The sequence below is a fragment of the Sprattus sprattus genome (assembly GCF_963457725.1).
Source record: "Sprattus sprattus genome assembly, chromosome: 6".
NCBI lineage: Eukaryota > Metazoa > Chordata > Actinopteri > Clupeiformes > Clupeidae > Sprattus > Sprattus sprattus.
The window spans coordinates 13,976,887-14,000,072 of NC_137925.1; the positions used below are offsets into that span (position 1 = coordinate 13,976,887).

At 48.2% G+C, this 23,186-nt stretch overlaps 1 protein-coding gene across 1 annotated transcript in view; it reads right to left on the minus strand.

The window, feature by feature from the left end:
• Positions 1–5,521: 5,521 nt before the first annotated feature.
• Positions 5,522–23,186, minus strand: part of kif18a (kinesin family member 18A) — a gene marked incomplete at its 3' end in the record, with an annotated part of 34,780 nt that continues 17,115 nt past the window's right edge. Inside the window, exons 10-18 of the mRNA XM_080840325.1 lie at positions 21,270–21,432; positions 20,653–20,817; positions 18,706–18,827; positions 18,166–18,419; positions 16,564–16,635; positions 8,957–9,407; positions 8,568–8,660; positions 8,232–8,338; positions 5,522–5,661 (exon numbers count right to left, since the gene is read on the minus strand). Of these exons, the coding sequence (XP_080696451.1) occupies positions 5,522–5,661; positions 8,232–8,338; positions 8,568–8,660; positions 8,957–9,407; positions 16,564–16,635; positions 18,166–18,419; positions 18,706–18,827; positions 20,653–20,817; positions 21,270–21,432 (1,567 nt within the window). The remainder of the gene's footprint in view (positions 5,662–8,231; positions 8,339–8,567; positions 8,661–8,956; positions 9,408–16,563; positions 16,636–18,165; positions 18,420–18,705; positions 18,828–20,652; positions 20,818–21,269; positions 21,433–23,186) is intronic.

The window sequence follows — 23,186 nt, forward strand, 5'->3', positions numbered from 1 at the left end:
TATTTTCTTTCTGCTTAGTTATGAGTACCAGATTTGTGAGTTAACATTGTGACGGCTTGGTTTTGTAAGGGGTGTGGAATAATTAACGTACAGTTTACAATGTAGCCAACCTGTACACAAATCATTTCTCAATATAATAGGGGGACATGTTTAGGCTGCATAGTGTAGCATGAAGATTAATGAATTAACGGCAAGCATCATATATTCAAAACAAATAATGCCAAGTCTTATGAAAAAATAAAGTTTTTTGGAAATATTCCACCAATCAGTGGCCATCGTTTATGTGCAAGGCTCACTCGCCCTCCCCTCCACCCCACCTGTCCCCCAGACACTGGGCTGGTGTCAATTTATACCTAACAGGTACTTCCTGGAAATCAATCCCATGATATTGGTGTCCGTGGCCTCACCTCTTGACTTAACGAGTACTGAGCACACACACTGATTTCCAGGAATTCTAGGAATTTGCTGTTTACTTTAATGCCAACACACGCTTGACTTTTTCTGTCACGCACACACACACAGACACTGCCAGGTTTCTAGGAATTAGGGTAATTGGGGTTATGCCCACAAATGTATACGCCTCTTTATCAGAGGCACACACACACACTCTCTCTCACACACACACACACACACACACACACACACACACTCTCACACACATGTGATGGATCCTCATATCAGAAAACAGTGGAGGGCCGTCTCTGTGGACTTCCGCAGGGCTTCATGTACTATACATGAACACAGCTTCAGGGTATGTATGGGGGAAATGCACACACACTCTTACACACACGCACAGACACACACATTGCATTAATGTAGTCGGGCTACCATCTCAGACCCTTCACCCAGAAGAAACGCCCGGAGTTGAGTGTGTGCTACACAGTTGGAGTCAGATTTGGTCCTGATGAAGGCTCTGAGATCCAAATACACAGAGTTCTGTGTAACTGCTAATGTATAGAACTACACCCATCAAGTAGGGTAGCAGAAGTGTGTGTGTTGCAGGGTTGCCAACTCTTATGTTTTGATGTGAGACACACTTTTATGGGCTGTCTCACTCTCGCAAGACAAGACAATATTCGTTGCATCTGATGCCAAAAAATACACCTGTTTTGGTCAAATCTTTGTCAATATCACCAGTCAGCCTTGAAAGTTGGCAGCTGCCGGTGTGTGTATGTGTATACTGGTTTACATTACATATACGAATCTATGAATGCCTTTCAAAGACAAGCCTGCCTTAGATAAATGATGGCTTTAAGCTCTACAGTGCACTACAGTTTCTGAGGATGCAATAATGTATGACTCCTAACCTTGAAACAACATTTCCGGGAATTGTCTTTAGAAAATGTAACCAGCTGGTTTTGAACAATTTAGTGACATAGTAGGCTACCAAATGTCTGGGTTGCTAGTTCCAAAAAGTATCTTCATTCTCTTTCTGAGCTAGGTCTGCTTTAAGAACATCTGTGCTTAATTTAATACATACGTACACTGAGTACCTGGAAGAGATTGCAGCTGGTAGGGTGGTCTACAAGACTAAAGAACATTTTAGAGGACAGTTGTTGAAATACATAAGGTTTGACAGAGCTACTGGGGAAGGAATCTGACTGGTCAAGAGGCATTCCTGCTTCTTCTGTTTCTTCAGAGCTAACTTACAATGTACGTATGTGTTGCTTGGCAACAGGGGAAGCTTTTGTTGGAATCCTAATGAAACTATTTTTGTTGCAAAGAAACCACAAAATCAATATCTGTTGTCTCACATTACATTAAAAAAGGGTCCTGTGTTTATAAATGCATGCAAGCAATAGTAATCAACATCAGTGTGAAATTGTGGCGTTATACTGAAAGGTTTGCAGGCTATCTTACATACTTCGTAGTATCAGTATCATGTTATTCAGCATAATGTTACTGCCTCTTGCAGTATTTTTCTTAATTAATCAGTAGCCTTCCACTTCCAGGGGTGCTCAACAGTGGGCCTATATTGAATCAAATGTGTTATTTTATCAGTAGCTTGTTAAAAATGGCAAGCTCTGTTTTACTGGCAATTTACCAAACAACAAACGGCAATATTGTTGGTCAGATAGTTACCGTGTAATTTCATAGACGTCTGGTCCAATATCCCACTGCCACATGCAATAAAACCTCGTCCTCCGCGGGCAGGTCTGTGTTTTCTGCTTTGTTTTGAAACCTCCTGTTGCATGTGTGTGTGTGTGTGTGTGTGTGTGTGTGTGTGTGTCTGTGTGTGTGTGAGTGAAAAGAGGTCCTGAGGAGACTCCTGGCGTAGTGAGGGTTGGGTTCAGGAGAGGCACCATTTCAGCAGCGGTGGTTGGGGGAGGAGGTCTTCAGACGGACAGGCCTGTGGCGGTGTGTGTGTGTGTGTGTGTGACTGGCAGGGAGGCTGGCCCAGGGAATCGTAATCACTCTGAAAGGTGTTTTTCATCGATCCGCCTACGGCAGCCTCCACTCCTCTGCGCTGAGCTGGGAAGGAGGGAGGGAGGGGCTCAGCTATTGACAAATTTACAAGTGTTGATGTTGCAGCCTCGGGCAGCAGCGAGGATACAGGCATAGGGAGGCAAAGCGCCATTACGCCCCATTTTTAAAACTTTACACCCCGCCCCCCCTTTTGACGCAGTTAACACAAAGGTTACTTTTACCCCCCCACACCCCCTCCCCCCATTTTAAATCCCTCTATATCGCAAAACATTGCATGAGATCTCTTCCAAGGTGAAGACAGATAAGACAATAGGTCAACATGATCCCAGATTCTACCTGCAGTTGCTAAGCAACATCCACCTTCAACCTCTCGCCCTCTCTCATTGGCCTGTGTCTGAAACGCTGCATTGCCTCATTGGCTGAGGGGAAGTTAATAAACTTTAGTTAAGACTTGCCTCTTTTGAGAAAAAAAAGTGAAAAAAAAACAATTGAAGATTCTTGTGAATGAGTGCGAGAAAAAGGGGAGGGGGAGAGAGAGAGAGCGTTAGATAGCGGGATAGACAAAGAAAGACGGCGATGAAGAGAGGGTGTCTGTGCTTACGCAGTTGTTGTTGATGTACGCTCCGAGCTCTGCACTGACTCCCTGGCTGGCTAAAAATAAAAAAAAGATGACATTGAGCACGGTGCAAACTGGAAGTTGCGCGCCTGAAACCTAAGTGGCTGGAGACGTTAGCAGGCGGAGAGCAGGCACCGTTGGCTCAAAGAGGGCCCGGGAGACTTGCTTCGACTAAACCAGACAGCGCAGGGCTCTCTCTCTCTCTCTGTGTGTGTGTGTGTGTGAGTGGAGGGGGGGCTATCCGGTTGCATGTTGAACATCAGTCTATTGTGAAGGCAGCTAAAGTGAGTGGAGACAGCGAGGAGAGGATGAGAGAAGGTGGGGGATGGGGCCACAGCAGATAAGAGAGGGATTGGACTGGAGAGGATCGGGTTACTGTTTAGTCTGAGTGTATGGATTCTCAATAACACCGATCGACGTTATTTGAGTTCAAACGCCGGGTGTTGGCGTGAGATGTGACATGGCCCCGTCGAGCCGACAGGGACTCTCCCCTTCCCTCACACACACACACCGGGCCCGACTTAGGCGCAGACACGGGCCAGATCAGCCTTGGAGGTTGTGGCTCTTGGGGCTTCTCCTTGCCCTCTGCATTTCACAGAGGAACAAAGAACAGATGGTCACCAAGCCCCTGCTCTGTAAAGACTACGAGCATTAAGAGACAATGCTAAAGGAACTCACTGTAGGTCTCATAAGAGGCCAAAAGGAATCCTTTGTATAGCTTTTACACAAAATGTAGAAGTATTTGAATTTGTGACCACTCAGTAAAAATGGCCTATCGCAGCTCTCTAACTGGCATTTCAAGCGATGAGCTTGAGTAAAGACAAGTGATAAGACGGCTTTAGTTTGAGAGATGGGAAACCCTGCCTCTTACAGGGACTGTGTTGGGGTAGGGCAGTAAATCTACTGTCAGCACGGATAGATTAAGATTTAGAAGGCTTGCAGTGCCAAGAAGGACTTTATCCATCAGATCACAGAAAAGTTTGACAGGGAAAATACGTCACTAGCGCAGCTCATCCGTTTTCTCTTGGTTTACAGTCAGGAAACAAGAAAGGCAGAGCTGGGTCCACCAATCAGCTACTGGGGGAGTGGCTTAAATCCAAAAGCTGATGTCCTAAAGAAGTGTTGTTTTGAAATTCTGTTACAACAACAATATGCATGACTCCTATTAGGCAAATATGTAGAGTTAAAGGTCCAATAACATGCATGACTCATATGAGGTAAATATTTATGGTTAGAGGTCCAGTCCTCAATCCTGGCAATAGGTTTATTTATTTATTTTGTACTGAAACAGCCAATTAATCTCCACACCTCAGTGAACATTGAGGAAACACAGTAACCAGCTAGCATGCTGCTAGCTCCTTGGCTGTGTTAATGAAAGCTACAGCTGCTAATGCTACCACTGAGATCTGCTCCTTTAGCATGTGTCACACTTCATCACTGTCAGTACTAAATGAATGAATCAAAGCAATCAAACCATTCATTTCATGAGTGAATGGGATAAAACTGGGGCCCACAGGTGACTAAAAACTGCCAGAGGTCACAGAGAATTTCCATTTCCAATGCAGCTCCTTCCATCCTGAAGATCGGCTCCATTAGCATACGCCACGCTCTCTCATCGCTTCTGCTGCCAGAGGAGGATGAGGCGTCAGCGTCGGCTCGGCGATATTCAGCCGGCGTCAGCGGAGGACACGGTGGGCAGAGAAATCGCCATCAGCACGCGTTTAGCTACAGCCTGGCCCCTGCCTGATGTCTTCAAATGCAGTCCTTTCAGATCATTTTTATTGCCCCTTTCTTCAGTTTTCTGTTTCTACCGAGTCAGTGAATGAAATCACATTGCGTTGCGCAAAACAGTAAAAAAAAAAGAGCTCAGAGATTCAAAGGGAATTGCATTTAAAACAGAAGCAAATTTTAATCCTTCACATTAAGAGGAAGATCCAACACAGAACACTACAGGCATGACATTCATATACAGCTACAACAAAGACGCACAAAATAACACATTCATCGATTCATTTTGTATTCCCTTTGAAAGAGACACTATTTATTTAGAGGAACTATTTTATTAAAAGATGTAATAGAGACATGGTCACATTCCACAAATTGTTATTGATACAGTCCACTGAAATCAACAATGTTAAAAGACTAGATGAATCCACAACCTATCTACATTAACAATCATACCTCATATCCCCATCAATTCCAGTTGATTCATCATGAAATCCATAGGACTTAATGACATCTAGCTTTCAGTGACAAAACTAAACAGAACTATTTGCCTCTCGTATCTTTCCTCAGCGTGCAAAGGGGGTTAATGGAGAGACGGTGGGTGGAGTGGACATTAGTGCATGGGATGCAGTACTACGATGTGTATGTGTGTGTTCTGGGCACAAACATGTGTGTGTATGTGTCCTGGGCACAAACATTTGTGTGTATGTGTCCGGGGCACAAACGTGTATAGGAGTGAATCTGCAGAGGGGCTCAGAGGCGTTTGGTCACCCGGCGGAAGAGCGTGTTCCTGAGGCTGGGCTTGGACTTGGACTTGCCGCCCTCCATCATGTGCAGGTTGCCCTCGGAGATGCTGCGCACCACCTGTCGTCTCACCTCGTTCTCCGACGTCACTGACGGACGACACAAACACAAGCAATAGGACTAAGTTATGACCAGGAATGAAGTGGGATTTTTCACAGGATAGAGGGTCCCTAATGTGACACAAACACATTTGAAAAAGGAAAATTACAATAAAATTAAAATGAAACCCTGATGTATCCCATTCCGCTTCAGCAGCATCCATATCCAGCAGCATGCCTGCACCAAACCAGTAGAAACAAGACCTGCTCTGGGGGAAGGAGCCCTCTAGGAATCAGCAGCCTCATTTCAAATATTGTAATATATATTACAATTATATGCAATATATATTAAATATTCTCCAAGCCTACACTCTACTGGTGTCTCACGTGACTTAATGTCTCGACAAGGTGAGAGAGTGAGAGAGAGAGGGGGAGAGAGAGAGATTGGTCTTTTTAACTACATGCCTGTCCTCTCTGTCTCTCGCAAACCCCCTTTCTTGTTCGGAGAGGTTAAAGACGACATTACACAGCTGAGTGCCCAGCTTGTAAATGTCCCATAATCTCTGATGGCGACAAGCCTGGGCCTGAGCTCAGGGCTGGCCAGAAGAGGTGTGGACACTCACTAAGTGTCAGGGACAAAAGCAGGGGAAAGAGGGGGGAGTGTCAGGGACAAGACCAGGGGAAAGAGGAAAGAGGGGGGAGCCTGAGGTGGAGCAGGCAAGGGTAGCTTGAGGATCAGACATTAGGAAGAGGAGAGAGAAGAGGAGAAGAGGGTGCAGACAGAGTGGATGACTTTAGGGGGAGTGGATTCCTGTGAGCTCTAGGGACATGAGGGGAGAGAGGAGAACAAGGGGGAAAAGGAGACGGCCAAAACTGGAGCAGCCGAGGGGAGAAGGGAGAGGGGATGGCCCGCGTTTGAGAAACTAGGGAAGAGAGAGAGAAGGGGGGTGGAGCAATGTCCCCAAGCACCTCAGAGAGGGGAAGGAGAAGGACAAGGAGAAGGAGGCTGGACCATGGTGGAGGGGCCTCCCTATGACCTCCAGGGAGAGAGTGGACAGTCATGGGCCATGGGAAGGTGGGAGGAGGAGAGGAGAGGAGAGGACAGGGCGGAGTAGGACAAGGTATGAGCTCCTGGCAGTGATCTGAGAACGCTCAGGTCTGTCACAGCTGCTGGCTCCAGAGAGAGAAAAACAAAGACAGGGAGAGAGACACAGATAGAGAGAGAGAGAGAGGGGGGGAGAAAGGTAGAAGGAGGGTGAGCGAATGAGAGGGACAGACAGGCAGACACTTACACAAGACTTAGTGAGTGGAAACGATACAAGCTAGTTAAATAAAAAAATAAAAATGAAAGAGTCGGCTTCGGGCCACAATCACATCACCGTGCAACGGCAGGAGAAAGAGGCCAGACTTCATTAGTGAAGATGATTAATTTAGAGGCCTTGGTTTAAAAACGACAACAAGTGCACGCGCGCACACACACACACACACACACACACACACACACACACACACACACACACACACACACACACACACACACACACACACACACACACACACACACACACACACACACACACACACACAGCCATTGTGTATTTTGGATATCATTTTCGACCACACATTCACAGTCATGAACCTTTCATGAACTTCAATCTTTTAGTGATGAAGTTTGCATAGATTAAGCACATAACGTCCACATTAAAACGCATGGCACCAACAGTATTTCCTGACTCATGTATCTGTAATGGCCAACCTTAGCTCACCCTTCAGTATCTGATACCTGCATCGGATCGTTCGGCCCATCTTAGTAAATACTGAGGTTTAATTAAAACGTGGCATACGGGCAGCGCACTGGCCGATCAATAATAAATAAAGGAATAATTGAATACATGAATAAAAATAATAATTATATATTAAAAGAAAGATCCTGTGTTCTGAGAAGTCCCCCCAGGGAGTCCAGGGCTTGTGTGTCTGGCCAGGGGCCCATTGGCATGTAGTCCACGGCAACCAGGCGATTGTTTACACCACTCCAGAACGCACAGCCTCCCGCTGCTATCCTGCATCATCTATAACGCACACCCGAGCACTCTGCCCAGGACAAGTCTCATGTCGTCAGCGGCAACTTTGTTCTTCAGACACAAGACTTATTTAATGACTAGCGACATTGCCGTTACCATGACATTGTGCTCGTCAGTGGCTCATACCTGTGAAAGCCCCCCCGCATGCTGCCCTATGACACACCCGCCGCACAGCCCTCGTCGCCTGGCCAAGCCACCTTCGAGTCGGGCGGCAGTAACGGCACCTTCTGATCTGTGGGGCTGCGTTGCATTGCGTTCTCAGCCTCGCTGGTGAAGCGTGACTCGACTACTCCCACGGACTTAGCAAGAGCTCACCACGTGCAGCCTGGGGCCAAAACCAGCTATACGTGCCCATGGACGCACAGACTTAACACAAACAAACCAACCAACCCTGATGACGCGACACTGTGATTCAGTTAACACACAACAAAGGGAAGAGAAAGTGCCAAGGACCAAAGATTGGTTTCTCAGTTGGATTATAATAGTTCTCTTTCTCTGTGTCTGTTGCATAGACAGTCGGACAGATACAAGCACACTCACCTCCTCCCTTCCGCACACGCAGAGGTTTGAAAGGCATGACGGGGTCGTGTTTGATGCGTTTTGGAGCTGCCAGGCCGTGAGTGCCGTCTGCACCAGTCTCCTTGCTGCTGCAACACACAGACAAACACAGAAAGCATACCCGGAAATTAGCAGAGAGAAACATATCTCAAGTCATTCATCTCTGACAGGTATAGGAAAAATAACAACAAAACAACAAACAAATAACACTTATTTGAATACAGAATAGTACCCCAATCATCAGGATGACAATGCAATGCTAATAGGCAAACATACAGGTACCCATTTAACAACATACAAACATTAAAGCCAACATACCCGTTTAGTTTGCGTTTGCCAATTGCTGCTGAGGTCATGCTCATGTAGGACGGTTTAATGCGACGGATATCCAGTAGAGAGGGAATTTCAATCCTGAAGACACATGTCATTAGCAATATTAGCAACATACTCTAGCAAAAGAGATAATACTAGCAATGCTAGCATTAGCAATAATGTAACAAATATTAGCAACATAAGACAGGATACGGTTTCAAATATTAGCATTACTAATGTTAGTGATATGGTAGACGTTGTTCAATGCCATTCAAATTACTAGCTTTAATTGAATTAGCAAAGATTTTGAGAACATTAGCCCCAAAAGAAACAATACCCCCAAAACAAAAACAAACAAATAAAATAAATCAATTACTATGCCCTTCCCCCCTTACCTTTTCGGGGGCTCGTTGAGGTTGGTCGGCCTCAGAGCCTTTGTGTTGCTGGGGATACTCTGACCGGTTGTCGTGGGCGACCCCTCAGAAAGTATAATCGTGCCGTCGCTCGGCTTTGTGTCCTCAAGGACGCCGATTTCGAAGGTGGCGTCGGGGTCATATGTCACGGTGACGTTGGTAGCATCGGTGGGGTTGTGGCTGTGGTCCTGGCGAGGGCGCTGAGACACCTCGGGGGTGTACTGCAGCGCGAACATGCCCTCCTGGCGACACACCTCCTGCACGTCAGGGGGACACAGTGTTGCCATGGCGGTGACCGGTGGCTGGAGCGTTTCCGGGGGCGACACTGCCAGCTTCCGTCTAATTGGCTTCTTGGCAAGGGGGTCCTGAGCTGCAGGAGGAGGGGCAGGTTTCTCAGCGGGGGCAACAGCAGGGGCTGTGGTAGCAGCGGCAGCTGAAAAACATAAAGGTTTGTTAAGTTAACTGTGTCTGTTTACTTGACGATGGGGGGGGGGGGATTCCCAGTATGTGGTTTAGTAACTAATCTGGATACGTTAACTCAGAATAAGTGGTGAACCTCTTGACAGAAGAGCCCTTTGGCTTCATTCTCCTAGCAAAACAACGACATAGGGCCTTTCTTTACAAGGGTTGACTACTTACTCGGAGTTAACTTTGCAAGGTCTGTCACTAAACAACAAACTTGGAATAACCCCCAGATAGTTCTAACATGCTGGCTTCTCAGTCTGTTTTTCACTGGCAGAACGTAATTCATGTTGTGAGGCAATGTTCTTGATTAATGTTTTGCTTGTAGTGATGAAACAGCCCTTATAATCATAACACCAGCATAAAACACAAAAGAGCAGGGATTATCAGTGGCAAATTTGGCCAGGCAGCTGAGAAAGTAAGGAAAAAAAAAAAAAAAAAGATAAACATTCACGAAATGAATGTCAAACAAACCATAAAAGAGAATTGGCTTTTTTTGTTTGCCAGTGCAGATACGCCTCTCTTTCAAGCCGGGGACACACAGGCAGAACCAGTTTTACTTGTGTAATGAATTTATTAATTAACTAATCAATCAGTTTTGCATGTGTATGTGTGAGGGGATGTGTGAAGAAAGGGAGCCACTGCAGTAACAAGAACAACACTGTTCACACATACACAGCTGAATAACTGCAAGTATAAGGTTGTGTTTGCGTAGCTTACATTTATAATGGAATACTAAACACACTTAAGGTGCTAAAAAGGTATCCAGTTTGAGAAGGACTGAGCCACTGAAACCGCTGAAGGGGTCCTGGACCGTCTATCAACAGTAAAAGTACAGGCCTATCTCAAGTGGCCAGGCGCCTGCCGCTGACACAGGCGGCGCGTCTCCTGTGCTCATCCATCCGGGGCCTTTTGTCTTCAGTGGCTAAGTGGAGCCGTGCATTACTCCCCCGGGGAGAGGGGGGGGGGGGGGGGGCAGCGCTGGCTCCTGCCAAACCTTAATGAGCATAGCTCAAAGGGCCCTGCACCCGTCTGCCCTCAAACACGGCCACGGAGCGCGGCACTCGCATTAAACCGTCGCCATTACAAGACCTGCCGGAGGATGGATGACTGTACAGCTCGCTTCTGGCAGCACGCTATCGCTGCTACCGCTACTGCTGCTGCCGGCGACAGAGACAACGACTCTGAGGCAGGAAAAACCAGTGGCCCAGGAGAGTGTGAGCATGTGTGCGAGAGGCTGTGCATTCCTCTGTGTGTGTGTGTGTGTGTGTGTGTGCGCGTGGTCATTCCCAGGTAACCTTGCTGTCCCAGTCGGAGCCCAAGCTTGCAGGGCAGGGCCAGGGCCCAACGGGTAATTTGGCCTGAGCACTTCTTTCTCAGCCCCTAATTAGCCGGAAGGAAGCGCAGGATAGTGTAACCAAGCCTCCGCCGGCAGCAGCTTGCGGTGACCGGCACAAACCCCCAGTGGTGGTGCCGGGGCCACCCGCTCTACGCCGCGGTAAATTATTCACCACGGAATCAGTCGCATGGAGAGACAGGAAGTGTTCGGCCCCGTGGAAAACACTCGTCAAGGTTGTGTGTGTGTGTGTGTGTGTGTACGTATGTGTGTGTGTGTGTGTGCAAGGGCCGTGACGTGTCAGAGAGAGGAGCAGAAAGGAGAGAGAGAGAGGGGCAGCAAAGGGGAAAAGCAGGTGAGAAAGAGAGAAAGAAGGGAGGAGAGAAAGAAGGGAGGAGAGTGAAAGAAAGAAGTGAGGTGAAAAGAGAGAGGAGGGGAGGAAAAGAAGAGAAGAGAGGGGAGGAGAAGAGAGAAAGAAGAGAGGAGGGAAGAGAGAGGAGAGGGAAAAGGGAGAGGGATAAGAGTGCACTGAATGTACAAAGGCACCCACAGCCACTCCTGCTCCCCAGGGATGATGACAGTGCCTGGGGGTGACGGCAGAGAGAGCGAGTGCAAGACGGAGATGCCAGGTGTCTGATAGGGCAGGGAGCCATAATAGCCCCACAAATGTGATTTAATATAGCCAGCTGATGAGGGTCGGATCAGAGGTGTTTGTGTGTGTGTGTGAGAGAAAGAGAAAGGTGGAAGAACAGGATGTGACAGACACGATGAAGGCTTTGACGTTTCTATTCCAGAGCGGTGTGGTAGGGGTGTTGCTGCAAGGTAATGAAGGGACGAACGGATGGCCAGACGACCAAGCATGTTCTACCTGCAGATATGTGTGGTTGGTCACTAGTCACTTATAATAAGTCATTTTATTCCTATACTAGGTTGTCTCTTTAAAGAACTAACTTAAGTACTAGGGATGACAGATGAAAATTAGCCGGTAGGGGTAACCACGCTCATTGATTAGCAGGAAAATGACTAAATGAGCCAATGTCCCTATCAAATTAAAAAAACGACCAAAATAAATAAATAAATAGATAGATAGATAGATAAATAAATAAATCAAGGGGAGGTGGGCAGTGGCAGTCTGAGTCACACATACAGAGACAGAACTTCGACTCCCTTTACTGGCAGCACACAACTGGAGTTCAGACGGGGCAGCGAGGATTTCTGAGAAAATATAGATCCTGACTGGTGTACCAGACACATCCGCTGGATCTGGGACTGAGTAAACCACAATCTCATTCACATTTAGAGAGAGAGCAAGGGGAGGGAGGGAGAGAGAGAGAGAGAGAGAGAGAGAGAGAGAGAGAGAGAGAGAGAGAGAGAGAGAGAGAGAGAGAGAGAGAGAGAGAGAGAGAGAGAGAGAGAGAGAGAGAGGGGCATTAAGACAAAACCATATAAATCATGATTTAACAAGACAGCAAGGATAAGGTTGAGCAACCAGCTGCCTGAATAACCACACACACACAGATGTGATTTACCCTGTCACACGGTAGCAGGTCCCACAGACTGTAAGACCATGTACGTGCGGTACAGTGCACCCATGCGCGCGTGTGTGTGTGTGTGTTTGTGTGGCTGGACAGACAGTGATGAATGGCAGCGCTTTGCTCCGCTCCGTCAGGGGGAGGGAATATTTTTGGCTGCAGGGGGATTAATCCATGCATGAGTTGCTATTTCTGGAGGAGAGAGGGCTGGATTAGGGCCACCCGACTGCTGCTGCTGCTGCAGCCTGCACCGACCAGCACTCTGTCTCTCTCCCTCTTCATCTCTCACTCCCTTTTCATCTATCTGGTGCTCTCTCTCTCCATCCTTCTATCACTCTTCCTCTGCATCCCTCGCTCATCCCTTGTTTTGCACTGCACCAGTGTTCTTGCTGATGATCTGTTACCATCCTCCAACCCCATTACACACACACACACACACACACACACACACACAGGCTGAGCACTGATTTTATGAATGAGTTTGAGAGAGGGGAGGGGGAGTGCTTGCTTGTGTGTGTGTGTTTGTGTGTGTGTGTGTGTGTGTGTGTGTGTGTGTGTGTGTGTGTGTGCGCGCGCACGTGCACAGTGATGGGTGAGCAGATAGGTAGAGAGGCCGACAGACACGGGGGAAGAAACGAACAGGAAAAAGACTAAGGCTAGAGACGTATATATGAGGGTTGAAAACCAGATCTAACGGAAAAGCCAAGGAGAAAGGAAAGGCAAGGAGGAAGGAAAGGGAAGGGAAGGAGGAAGGAAGATGTGAAGGGAGAGGAGGAGCAAGACAGAGATGAGCATCGGATAGACAGACTAACAACCAGCTGGAGACAGTGAAAAGGTCGGCAGTAAAGGTGCACAAAGAGAATGAGAGCGAGAAAGAGAGAAGGAATGAAAGCTAGAGAGAGAAAGAGAGAAAAAAGAAAGAAAGACGATGCTTATAAGTACAGAGAGGGGGAAGAAATAGATGGAGAGGGAAACGGAGAGCATAAGTGAAGAGAGAAAAAAAGAGAATGTGTGAGAGAGAGAGAGAGAGAGAGAGAGAGAGAGAGAAAATTGAGACAGAGAGAAAGAGAGGTGAGGGGCGTGTGTCTGGGCTGGTCTGTCAGCGCCTGTCCCGAACAGCATCTCACGTGTGAGCCTGCGCTCTCCCATCTGCCAGTCTGTCCAGCCTCCCTCCCTCCCTCCAGCACTGCAGCGTCACAAAGGTGGGGCAGGAGGGGGAGGAGGGGTGGGGGTGGGTGGAGGCTGCTCCATTCATAACCACCATTCATCCGTGGGGCGGGGCTCTGTACTGCAGTCCTCTTCCTCCCTCCCCCTTATTCATTCATTCATTCATTCGCTCTCCCTCTCGTTCTCTCGCTCACACACATGCGCGTGCACGGACATGCGCGGCCCTGCGTGCGTCACAGAGACTCACAGCTGGGCTTAACACACCATACAGAAAAAGAAAAATCTCACAGAGCTTTCTCGCACCTCCACACTCGTCTAACTCTCCTCCTTTGTGTCTGCGCATCTCTCCCCCCCTCACACATCCAGAAAAATGACTGACTCTCGCACCCTCTCTTTCTCTCTCTCAGAAACACATACATAGACCAAAAATGGTATTTCTCACAGAGAGAAAAGATACAAAAAAAATGGGATAAGCTCCCTTGTGTTTGTCGAATAGCCAAACGTGACCAGGAGAAAGAAACACACACACACACACACACACACACACACACACACACACACACACACACACACACACGCTTCGGGGATGTTGACCACAAGTCTCCAGTGGGGAGTGTGCCCCACCCCTGAAGTCCTGTCTCCCCCTGCAGCTTAGAGCTAATGCCTTCAGCATTCCACTGTGGTAACGACCTCGTTAGCAGCTCTCCATATACACCACACCTGCACAACACATAATGCGGAGCCAATGTGCGCGTGTGTGTGTGTGTGTGTGTGTGCGTGCGCGTTTTGGTCTTTGTTTAACCTTAAAGAGGTACAATCCGCAATGCAAATCGCAAACATTAAATTCAGCAAATGGCTCTTCTCAGTGGCCTAGCCGTTGGTTCAGCGTACGCATTTCTGGCTCTGTAAATAGGAAACAAACACAATCCCAGACAATCAACACATTGCTTCAGGAGCGAGGGGTGTCATTTGTTTGTGTGCATGTGTGTGTGTGTGTGGTAGGATCTCGATGTCACTCCTTTCCTTGTATCTCTCCTGTATTCGAAAGACTAATGATTAGGGGAGAGCCCACACATTGTGCATGAAAAACACCAATATGCAGGGTCTGCTAAATGCTTTGGCCTTTCATTCCTTTGTTTGAGCATGACTACACATAACAAAAAAAAAAAAAACTAAAAACAAAACAAGCTGAAAACCACCAAGACAATGACCACACGGATAATCTAATTAAATTAAATGAGCCATTTCCTGTCATAATCGCATATCCTGACCCAGTTCCTGTTCCTGTCTAACAGTTATAACTCTTTCTCTCTCTCTCTCTCTCCGAGGCTATGGCCTTAACCCCCTCACAGTCCCACGCTGCCAGTCCGGACATCAGTTTTCCCCCTGTGGTCTGTTTCAATCACCCCTTCGCCACCTGTTTCAGGGAAAACCTCATTATGGCTCATTCAGAGGGCCATAACTCAGTCACTGAGCCACTCCACCTCCTCCCCAGGCGACCACAGAACCTCGCCCCCAAACACCCCCTTAAACTAGGCCTCCTAATGCAGGGGCCGTGTGTGTACATGACTTTGTCAGAATGTGTACAGATCGGTCCGAATGTGTGTGTGTGTGTTTTTGTTAGACAGGCAGTGATTCACCAAACGGCTGTTCTTTTAGGTTCCTTTCGCAGAGCCCGAGACCAACTGATCTCATTCTGGGAGCTGGAAAAATAACCTACACAAGAGAGCAGCTGGCTGGACGGGACCGAAACCAGCCGACCCAGCTCTGAATCTGGGGCGCATCCAGGCCACACTCAGTGGTCGAATGATGTTTCGGAGGTCGTTACGGTCCGAGCATTAATTTTCGAACGAATGATCGAATTTTGAATAAAACGTGATAGCCCTAATCTGGGATCTGTGCGGGCATAGGGTAATGCATTTCAGCAGAGAGACGCTCCATCGGCGAGAGTCCAGGGTGGAATCTGGGCCAGGTAAGGGCCACAACTCCACAACAGCTGGCCAGAGCTAGGCCTGGTCTGCGCCGGAGTTTGCATCTATCGGAGATTAGGTGTGTATTAATGGGAGTGAGCTTTACAGCTGTGTGTGGTCCAGGTGCCGGATTCACAAATATTACAAACAAAAAATATGAGAACTTTATTCACCGAAATCAAATCTTCTGACCTGTTGTCTGGACTGATCTGTACAAGTGTGGGAATGGGATGGTTCTGGGACTAGTGAAAGTGAAGTGAAAGTAGAAGTGAAGTGAAAGTCCTCTCTATGGCAGAGGTGGTGTAGACACACACACTCTGAAATCCACCTCTGCATTTAACCCATCCAGGGGTGTGACACACACACACACAGTGAAGTAAGGGTACACACTAAACCGGAGCAGTGAGCTGCCTTTGGCGGCGCCCGGGGAGCAGTGATCGGGGGTTAGGTGCCTTGCTCAAGGGCACTTCAGCCGTGGATGTGGGCATGGGAGAGCAGTGGTCTACCACTTCCCCCGCCTACATTTTTCCTACTGGTCGGGGATCGAACCGACCACCCTACAGTTTCCTGCCTGAAACCCTAACCAGTAGGCCACGGCTGCCCCTAGCGTGGGAATGGGATGTATCTGTACAAATGTGGGAATGGGATGGTTCTAGGACTAGCGTGGGAATGGATGGGACAGTGCATCACAGCTGCGAAGGACTCTAAGCACTCTCCTTCCTCCTTCCTGAGGACATGACAGAGAATCATTGGCGGCGATTTAAAGGGACACCTCCACAGGAATCGGGTGAAAAAAAGATGAGAGGTGGTTGTGTGGTGAGGCGGAGTGGTGCCGTGACGCCGGCTCATGTCTGGTAAACGCAGCATTGTGATGGAGCAGCGAGGCAGTCACAGGCTTTAGAATGGTGGTGAAGAACGAGTCCCCACTCCCTCACACACATACACACACACAAACCATACTGAGTGATGGCCCTTGTCGAGGGGCCATGACAGGATGGAAGATCGAGAGAGAGAAAAAGCGCAAGAGGTAGCCAGAGAATGGGAGAGAGCGTGAGAGAGAGAGAGAGAGAGAGAGAGAGAGAGAGTGTGAGTATGTGTGTATGAGAGAGTGAGAGTATTTACCTGTGGCCGGCTGGGTGGACGTCAGAGAAGCTCTCAGGCGCATGGATACTCGCCGCTGCTTTTTCTCTGCACCTGTGGGACACACAGATGTGTTACCCTCGGCGACAAAGCGAGCTTGACAGGTGCAGACACACACACACACACACACACACACACACACACACACACACAAACACACCATAAATGATGGCCAATGAGGCCCTGAGGCACAGCAATGATTTACTTCCCCCTCAGTCACTCAACTAGGCTGGAGTAACACCCCCCCCCCCCCCCCCCCCCCCCCCCACACACACACACACGATGTATTAACGAGTCATTAAACAGCAGCGGGTGATTCAGCCAATCACGGGACTGTAAATTATACCCCTTCAATTACTGACAGCGACCAAAACACTGCCATCGCTGTAGGTGACTCATCCCATAAGCTTCAATCATCACTCAAGGAGGAGGGGAGGTTTGTGGCCCAACAATGCCCCAAGACACACACACACACACACACACACACCAACACTCACACACACCAACACACACACACACCAACACACACACACCAGCACACAAACAAACCCACACCCACACACCCACACCCACACCCACACAAACCCACACACACAGGGTGATGAGTCAAAAGAAAGTCATGGGAATGACTTCATGGTAGTGAAGTCAGATTTGGGTGAGTTTGTAGCCATGTTAGGGCAGAGAAAGGAGTAGTATTTGGCCAGTGTATATAAATGCATTTGGTAGAGTATATACAGCCATATTGGCCGAGAAAAACAGTATTTAGGAGAATATGTACGGATACTTAGGAAAGGTATGCAACAGTCCTTGGGGAACGTATTCATCAGTATTTGGGGGGAGTGTGTGACAGTTTTCCAAGAGAGAGAGAATGTGTGTGTGTGTGTGTGTGTTTGCTTGTGTGTTGGGGGGGGGGGGGGGGGGGGGGTATGCATGGAGAGAGGCAGTCTGGGAACCCTAAACAGATGTCTCATAAACCCAACAAAGAGAGATATATAGACAGACAGAGCTAAAGGTGTGCTGATGAGGAGGAGATGATTGATTCAGAGGCAGACGAGGGGGAGACAGACCCTAGGGTGTGTTCCGATTAGGTGAAATGATAAACAGGAAGAATAACAGACAGAAAAGGACACACAGGAAGAAGGGGAAACAAAGACAGAGAGGACAGAAAGCCTGATTAGAAATTCTGGAGAAACACAGGGAGTAGATGGTTTGGAGAGAGCTATGAGAAAAAAAAAGTAGTCTAGAAAGGGAGGGGGGATGAGAGTACTAGAGTGAGAAAGAAAGTATTCTCGAAAGGGAATGGGATGAGAGTATGAGAGAGAGAGAGAGAGAGAAAGTATTCTAGAAAGAGGGGAATGAGAGTAAGAGAGAGAGAAAGAAAGATAGTATTCTAGAAAGAGGGGGATGAGTATGGGAGAGAGAGAAAAAAAGTATTCTCGAAAGAGAGGGGGATAACAGAGAAAGTGTGTGTGAGAGAGAGTGAGTGAGTGAGTGAGTGAGAGGGAAAGAGAGAGAGAGAGAGAGAGAGGGGGAGAAAGTGTGTGCGAGTGTGTGTGTGTGTGCGAGAGGGAGAGCGGTACTCACTGCAGGGAGTGTTCTGATGAGAGATGAGGTGGGAGAAGGCCAGCAGTGGCTGTAAGCAGGAGGCGGGGTCTGTCGTATGCACCTCCTCCTGTGCACTCTCCTCTGCCGACTGGTCAGCCCAGACCACGCCCCTTTCCCTCTGCACCAGGTGCTCTAGCTCGTCTTGTTCCGCCGAATACGTCTCCATGGGAACGCCTGCTTCCTGTAGGGCCGCATTCTGCTTCCTGTAGGCGGTCAGAAGGGCACTCACAAGCCTATCAGAGAGAGAGAGAGACAGATGGAGGGTGAATTCATGGAGATGTGGATGAAAGACGTTACTGAGGACGTGTGTGTGTGTGTGTGTGTGTGTGTGTGTGTGTCTCTATTGGAAATAAGGTTGAGTGTGGCGCACTTGTGTTTGTGGAGATGAGATCATCCCTTCATTTAGTGTGTGTGTGTGTGTGTGTGTATTGGGAATGGTTGAGTGTGTTTATTTGGACTGCTGCCCTCTGTGTGTGTGTGTGTGTGTGTGTGTGTGAGAGAGAGATGAGGATGGCGTACTTGTGTGTGTGTTTGTTGTCTTGGTCCTGAATGCCAATCAGCTGGCTTGTGTGTTCCATCCGGGCCTTCAGATCCTCCACCTGCAACTGCAGCCGCTCACAACGCAACTCCTGTTGAAGCTCCTACACACACACAGCCAACCACACACACAGCCAGTCATGCACACACACAGACAAATACATCCAGAGACATACAAGCACACACACACACACACACACACACAGAAGAGGACACAGGAGTAAGATCAGTAAGTACTAAGAACCAATCAATCCACACCGCCAGAAACAAGGGTGTGTTGCATCACTTTGGTCTCAGTGTTATTTTGGGGAAGGGCAAGAGTGGGGCATCTCTGAGAATGTGCTTTCTGGGTAACGGAGGTGCCTGGACTCTCGTCTGACGCAACAAGTGTGTGTGTGTGCGCGCGTGTGTGTGTGTGTGCGAGTGAGTGAGAGAGAGGGAAGGAGGAGGATGAAACAACAGTGCCTGGAACATTTGACGAAGACATGCGTCACTCTTTTCCACTTCCTAGAAGACAGACAGGAGAGAGAGTGGCAGGGAGAGAGAGAAAGTGGGAGAACTCAGGGTAAAAGCAATAAAAGAGAGAGAGAGAGGCAGGGGGAGAGTGGGAGAGAGAGAGACTGACAGAAGGGTTGTTGGTTGAGGGATGAGTAAAGATCATTGATTTTTCTGCTGTTATCTCACCCTCTGTTGGAGTGGGTGTGAGAGCACTAATTACCAGAAGAGCAAATGGGAGGGAAAACACACCCAGTCACGACACAACCCTCTGTGTGTGTGTGTGTGTGTGTGTGGTAGTTAGATGGCTGATCAGCATGGCTTGTGCCAGGCACTTAAAGGCTTCGTCAACACCATGCCAAAGCAAGGACTGGTACAACAACCTGGTCATGCTGACTCAAGCGCTGTAGGCATCATACTCAACGTGTTGCTCAACAGCTAGAGCGACTGGTCGAGCAAGGCGCTCATGGGAGAATCATGGTTTCCACTCGCAGGGATTCGATTGCTACACATACATGTACTGCTAGTTTCTTTAGATAAAAACACCCGATACATGCTAACATGTAACACCCCCTGCCCGACGCGTTGCAGGCCGACCATGACATGTCTCTGAAGGAGGCTAGAGGCAAACGGGTCAGATGTGGACAGAACCTAGAACCAGACCGTTAACCTGGTAAGGTTAGAACACAGCAGAATGTTTCTGGATCTGAGCAGAACCTTCTTTTAATATGTCATCAAGCATCCACATCCATCGAGTACGATCATCGAATAGACTAGAACAGACACAGACACCAGGGGACTAAATGGATGAATACCATACATTTTCAAATAAAGACTGTGATTCAATTAGAGGCCGGACTTCAGATAGTAGCCGGGGGAGTGGTCGATACAGACAAATAAAGGCCGGGTCCTGAATACAGACGGGGCGTAAAATAAGGTACCGGTAGCTTTTTTTTCTGAAGCCTCCCAGCATCAGTCCATCAGCAAAGAGCAGACATCACAAATGAATGTAATGCATTTCAAAAGTAATTTCATAGGCTGTTTGCCATAAATAGAAATGTTTTAGCCTACTAGGCGAATGTTATTATATAGTTACTTGCCAAAACGATAGAAGACATTCCTCTAAAATACCACTTTTTCATGATTTGGTTGCCGTTGCGTGATTTCCGCTAAGAAAAAAATCGTTCTTCAGGCTAATAGAACTTTAAAATTCGAGGTGTTGCGTAGCAAACCAATACTTGCTGACTTCCAAGTTACAATGACTTTCCGCTACGTTAAATAACCGGACTACGTGCGCTGTGCAGCCTAAGTAAATAAAATACCCTGGCCACAGTTTGAGGATTTACGGTATATGGCTAAGAGAATGTTCCGGTTCTTGGCAGAACCTTGTGGCTGTACTGGTTGAGAAGAATGTTGCGCAGGCGTGAGCAGTACCTCGGGCGTGCGGCCGTCCTGACCCAGCATCTTCATGTTGTTCTCCACGCGGTGTAGCCAGCCGTCGTTCTCATGGAAACGATGCTCCGCCTCCTCCCGCCGACGCTCCAGGTGCTGCCGCTGGGCTTGCAGTGAGGCCAGCTTACGCTCATACCGGCACGTGGCCTGTGTGTGTGTGTGTGTGTGTGTGTGTGTGTGTGGAGAAACAAGAGAGACAATGAAAGTTAACATACCTAGAGAGTGTATGCGTGAGCATGTACCTTTGAGTCAATTGCCCTTAACATTATGCATGTGCGTATAGTGTTGGATCTTCATGTCCTGCGATATCTGATATTCTCTCCCTCTGTGTGTGTGTGTGTGTGTGTGTGTATCTTCCTGGCCTTGTAATCGGAAAACAACAGCACCCTTTATCAGTGTGTGTCGTCTTGGTCCTGTAGTGTATGTGTGTGTATGTACCTTCCTAACCTTGATCTCTGCCCTCTCTCTTTCTGTGTTTGTGTGCAAGTGTATATGGGTACCATCTTGGCCTTGTCCTGTATTGTGTGTGTGTATACCTTCCTAATAACCATGATCTTTGCTTTCTTTCTCTGGGTGTGGGTGTGTGTGTGTGTGTGTACCTTCTTGGCCTTGTCCTCGGGAAAGAGCAACAGGCTCTGCTGCTGGACATCCTCGCGGTGCCGCCGCCTCAGCTCGCTCTCTTTGATCTGGCGCTCCACGTCTAGCTGCTCCCGGCGCAGCGTCACGCGGTTAGCAAACACACACCGTAGAGAATCTGACATCCTGCGCACACGCACACACACACACACACACACACACACACGTTAATTACATTCCAAACAGAAGAAAAGAGCTGAAGGACACAGCAGACACAAAAACCACAACACACCAAACCAACCAATAGCACCATTTGGAATCCTCAATAAGGAAGAGCAATTCACTGAAATTGAAAGGTTTTTCTGTCCTTACTTGACTTGCACTAATTACCCACGCACAGGCCAATGGCCACTGAGCACTAAGCTACAGTCACTATGGCACTAACAGTGGTTGCTGCCAATGGCCAGTGAGCACTAAGCTTTAGTCACTATGGCGCTCACAGTGGTTGATGCCCATGGCCAGTGAGCACTAAGCTTCAGTCACTATGGCGCTAACAGTGGTTGCTGCCAATGGCCAGTGAGCACTAAGCTACAGTCACTATGGCGCTAACAGTGGTTGCTGCCAATGGCCAGTGAGCACTAAGCTACAGTCACTATGGCGCGAACAGTGGCTGCTGCCAATGGCCAGTGAGCACTAAGCTTCAGTCATTATGGCGCTAACAGTGGTAGATGCCCATGCCAATGGCCAGTGAGCACTAAGCTACAGTCACTATGGCGCTAACAGTGGCTGCTGCCAATGGCCAGTGAGCACTAAGCTACAGTCACTATGGCGCGAACAGTGGCTGCTGCCAATGGCCAGTGAGCACTAAGCTTCAGTCACTATGGCGCTAACAGTGGTAGATGCCCATGCCAATGGACAGTGAGCACTAAGCTACAGTCACTATGGCGCGAACAGTGGCTGCTGCCAATGGCCAGTGAGCACTAAGCTTCAGTCACTATGGCGCTAACAGTGGTAGATGCCCATGCCAATGGCCAGTGAGCACTTAGCTACAGTCACTATGGCGCTCACAGTGGTTGATGCCCATGCCCAATGCCATGGAGAGCTGCAGAGATCTGGTCCCATGTGAACCTGCAGCTGTATCATACTGGATAATCATGACGGGTCTGACGGCTCAACACTGTTCACAAAACATGCCAGTTCCTGCTTAACACTCTGTGTGAGTGTGTGTGTGTTTGAGACAGAAGTGATAGATGGAAAGCGTGGATTAAAATTTAGCTTGAGTGAGTGAGTGTGTGTGTGACTGTGGGTGGGGGCGCGCATTCAGTGACAGGGAATGCATTACAGATGTGGAAAACGGGAGGAAGGCAGATAATTCATACAGAGAATCAAGCAAATACTTCAGGTATCCATCATATTGGCATACATGGGGCAGATGTACATCAGGCGTGCAGAAAGGTGGGCATACATGTGGCAGATGTACATCAGGCGTGCAGAAAGGTTGGCATACATGTGGCAGATGTACATCAGGCATACAGACAGGTTCCACGGTGTAGAAAGGTGCAACATATTGAGGATCTTTGAAGAGAAAAGGTGAGGAGAGAGGAGGAGAAGAGAAGAAGAGAGGAAGGGGGTTTAGAGAGGACAGAGTTGAAGAAGAGAGGAGAAGAGTGTGTGGAGGGATTGGACAGAAGATTGCTGACAGCTGAGCTGTGTGAGCATCAGCAAATCCTACTCTATTGATGAGCAGAATCTGCTGGACAACTTTTATTCACATTCTGCTTATATCTGCAACATCAACTCATAAAGAAACACGCTGCAGAAAATGTGCAGTGCATCAAAATGATTCATCAATCACCCGAATGGAGTTAATTTCACACTAATTTCCACAGGCTGAAACAAAAGAAGGATAGAGCTGACAGGCAGGACTTTGCCTGTGTTTA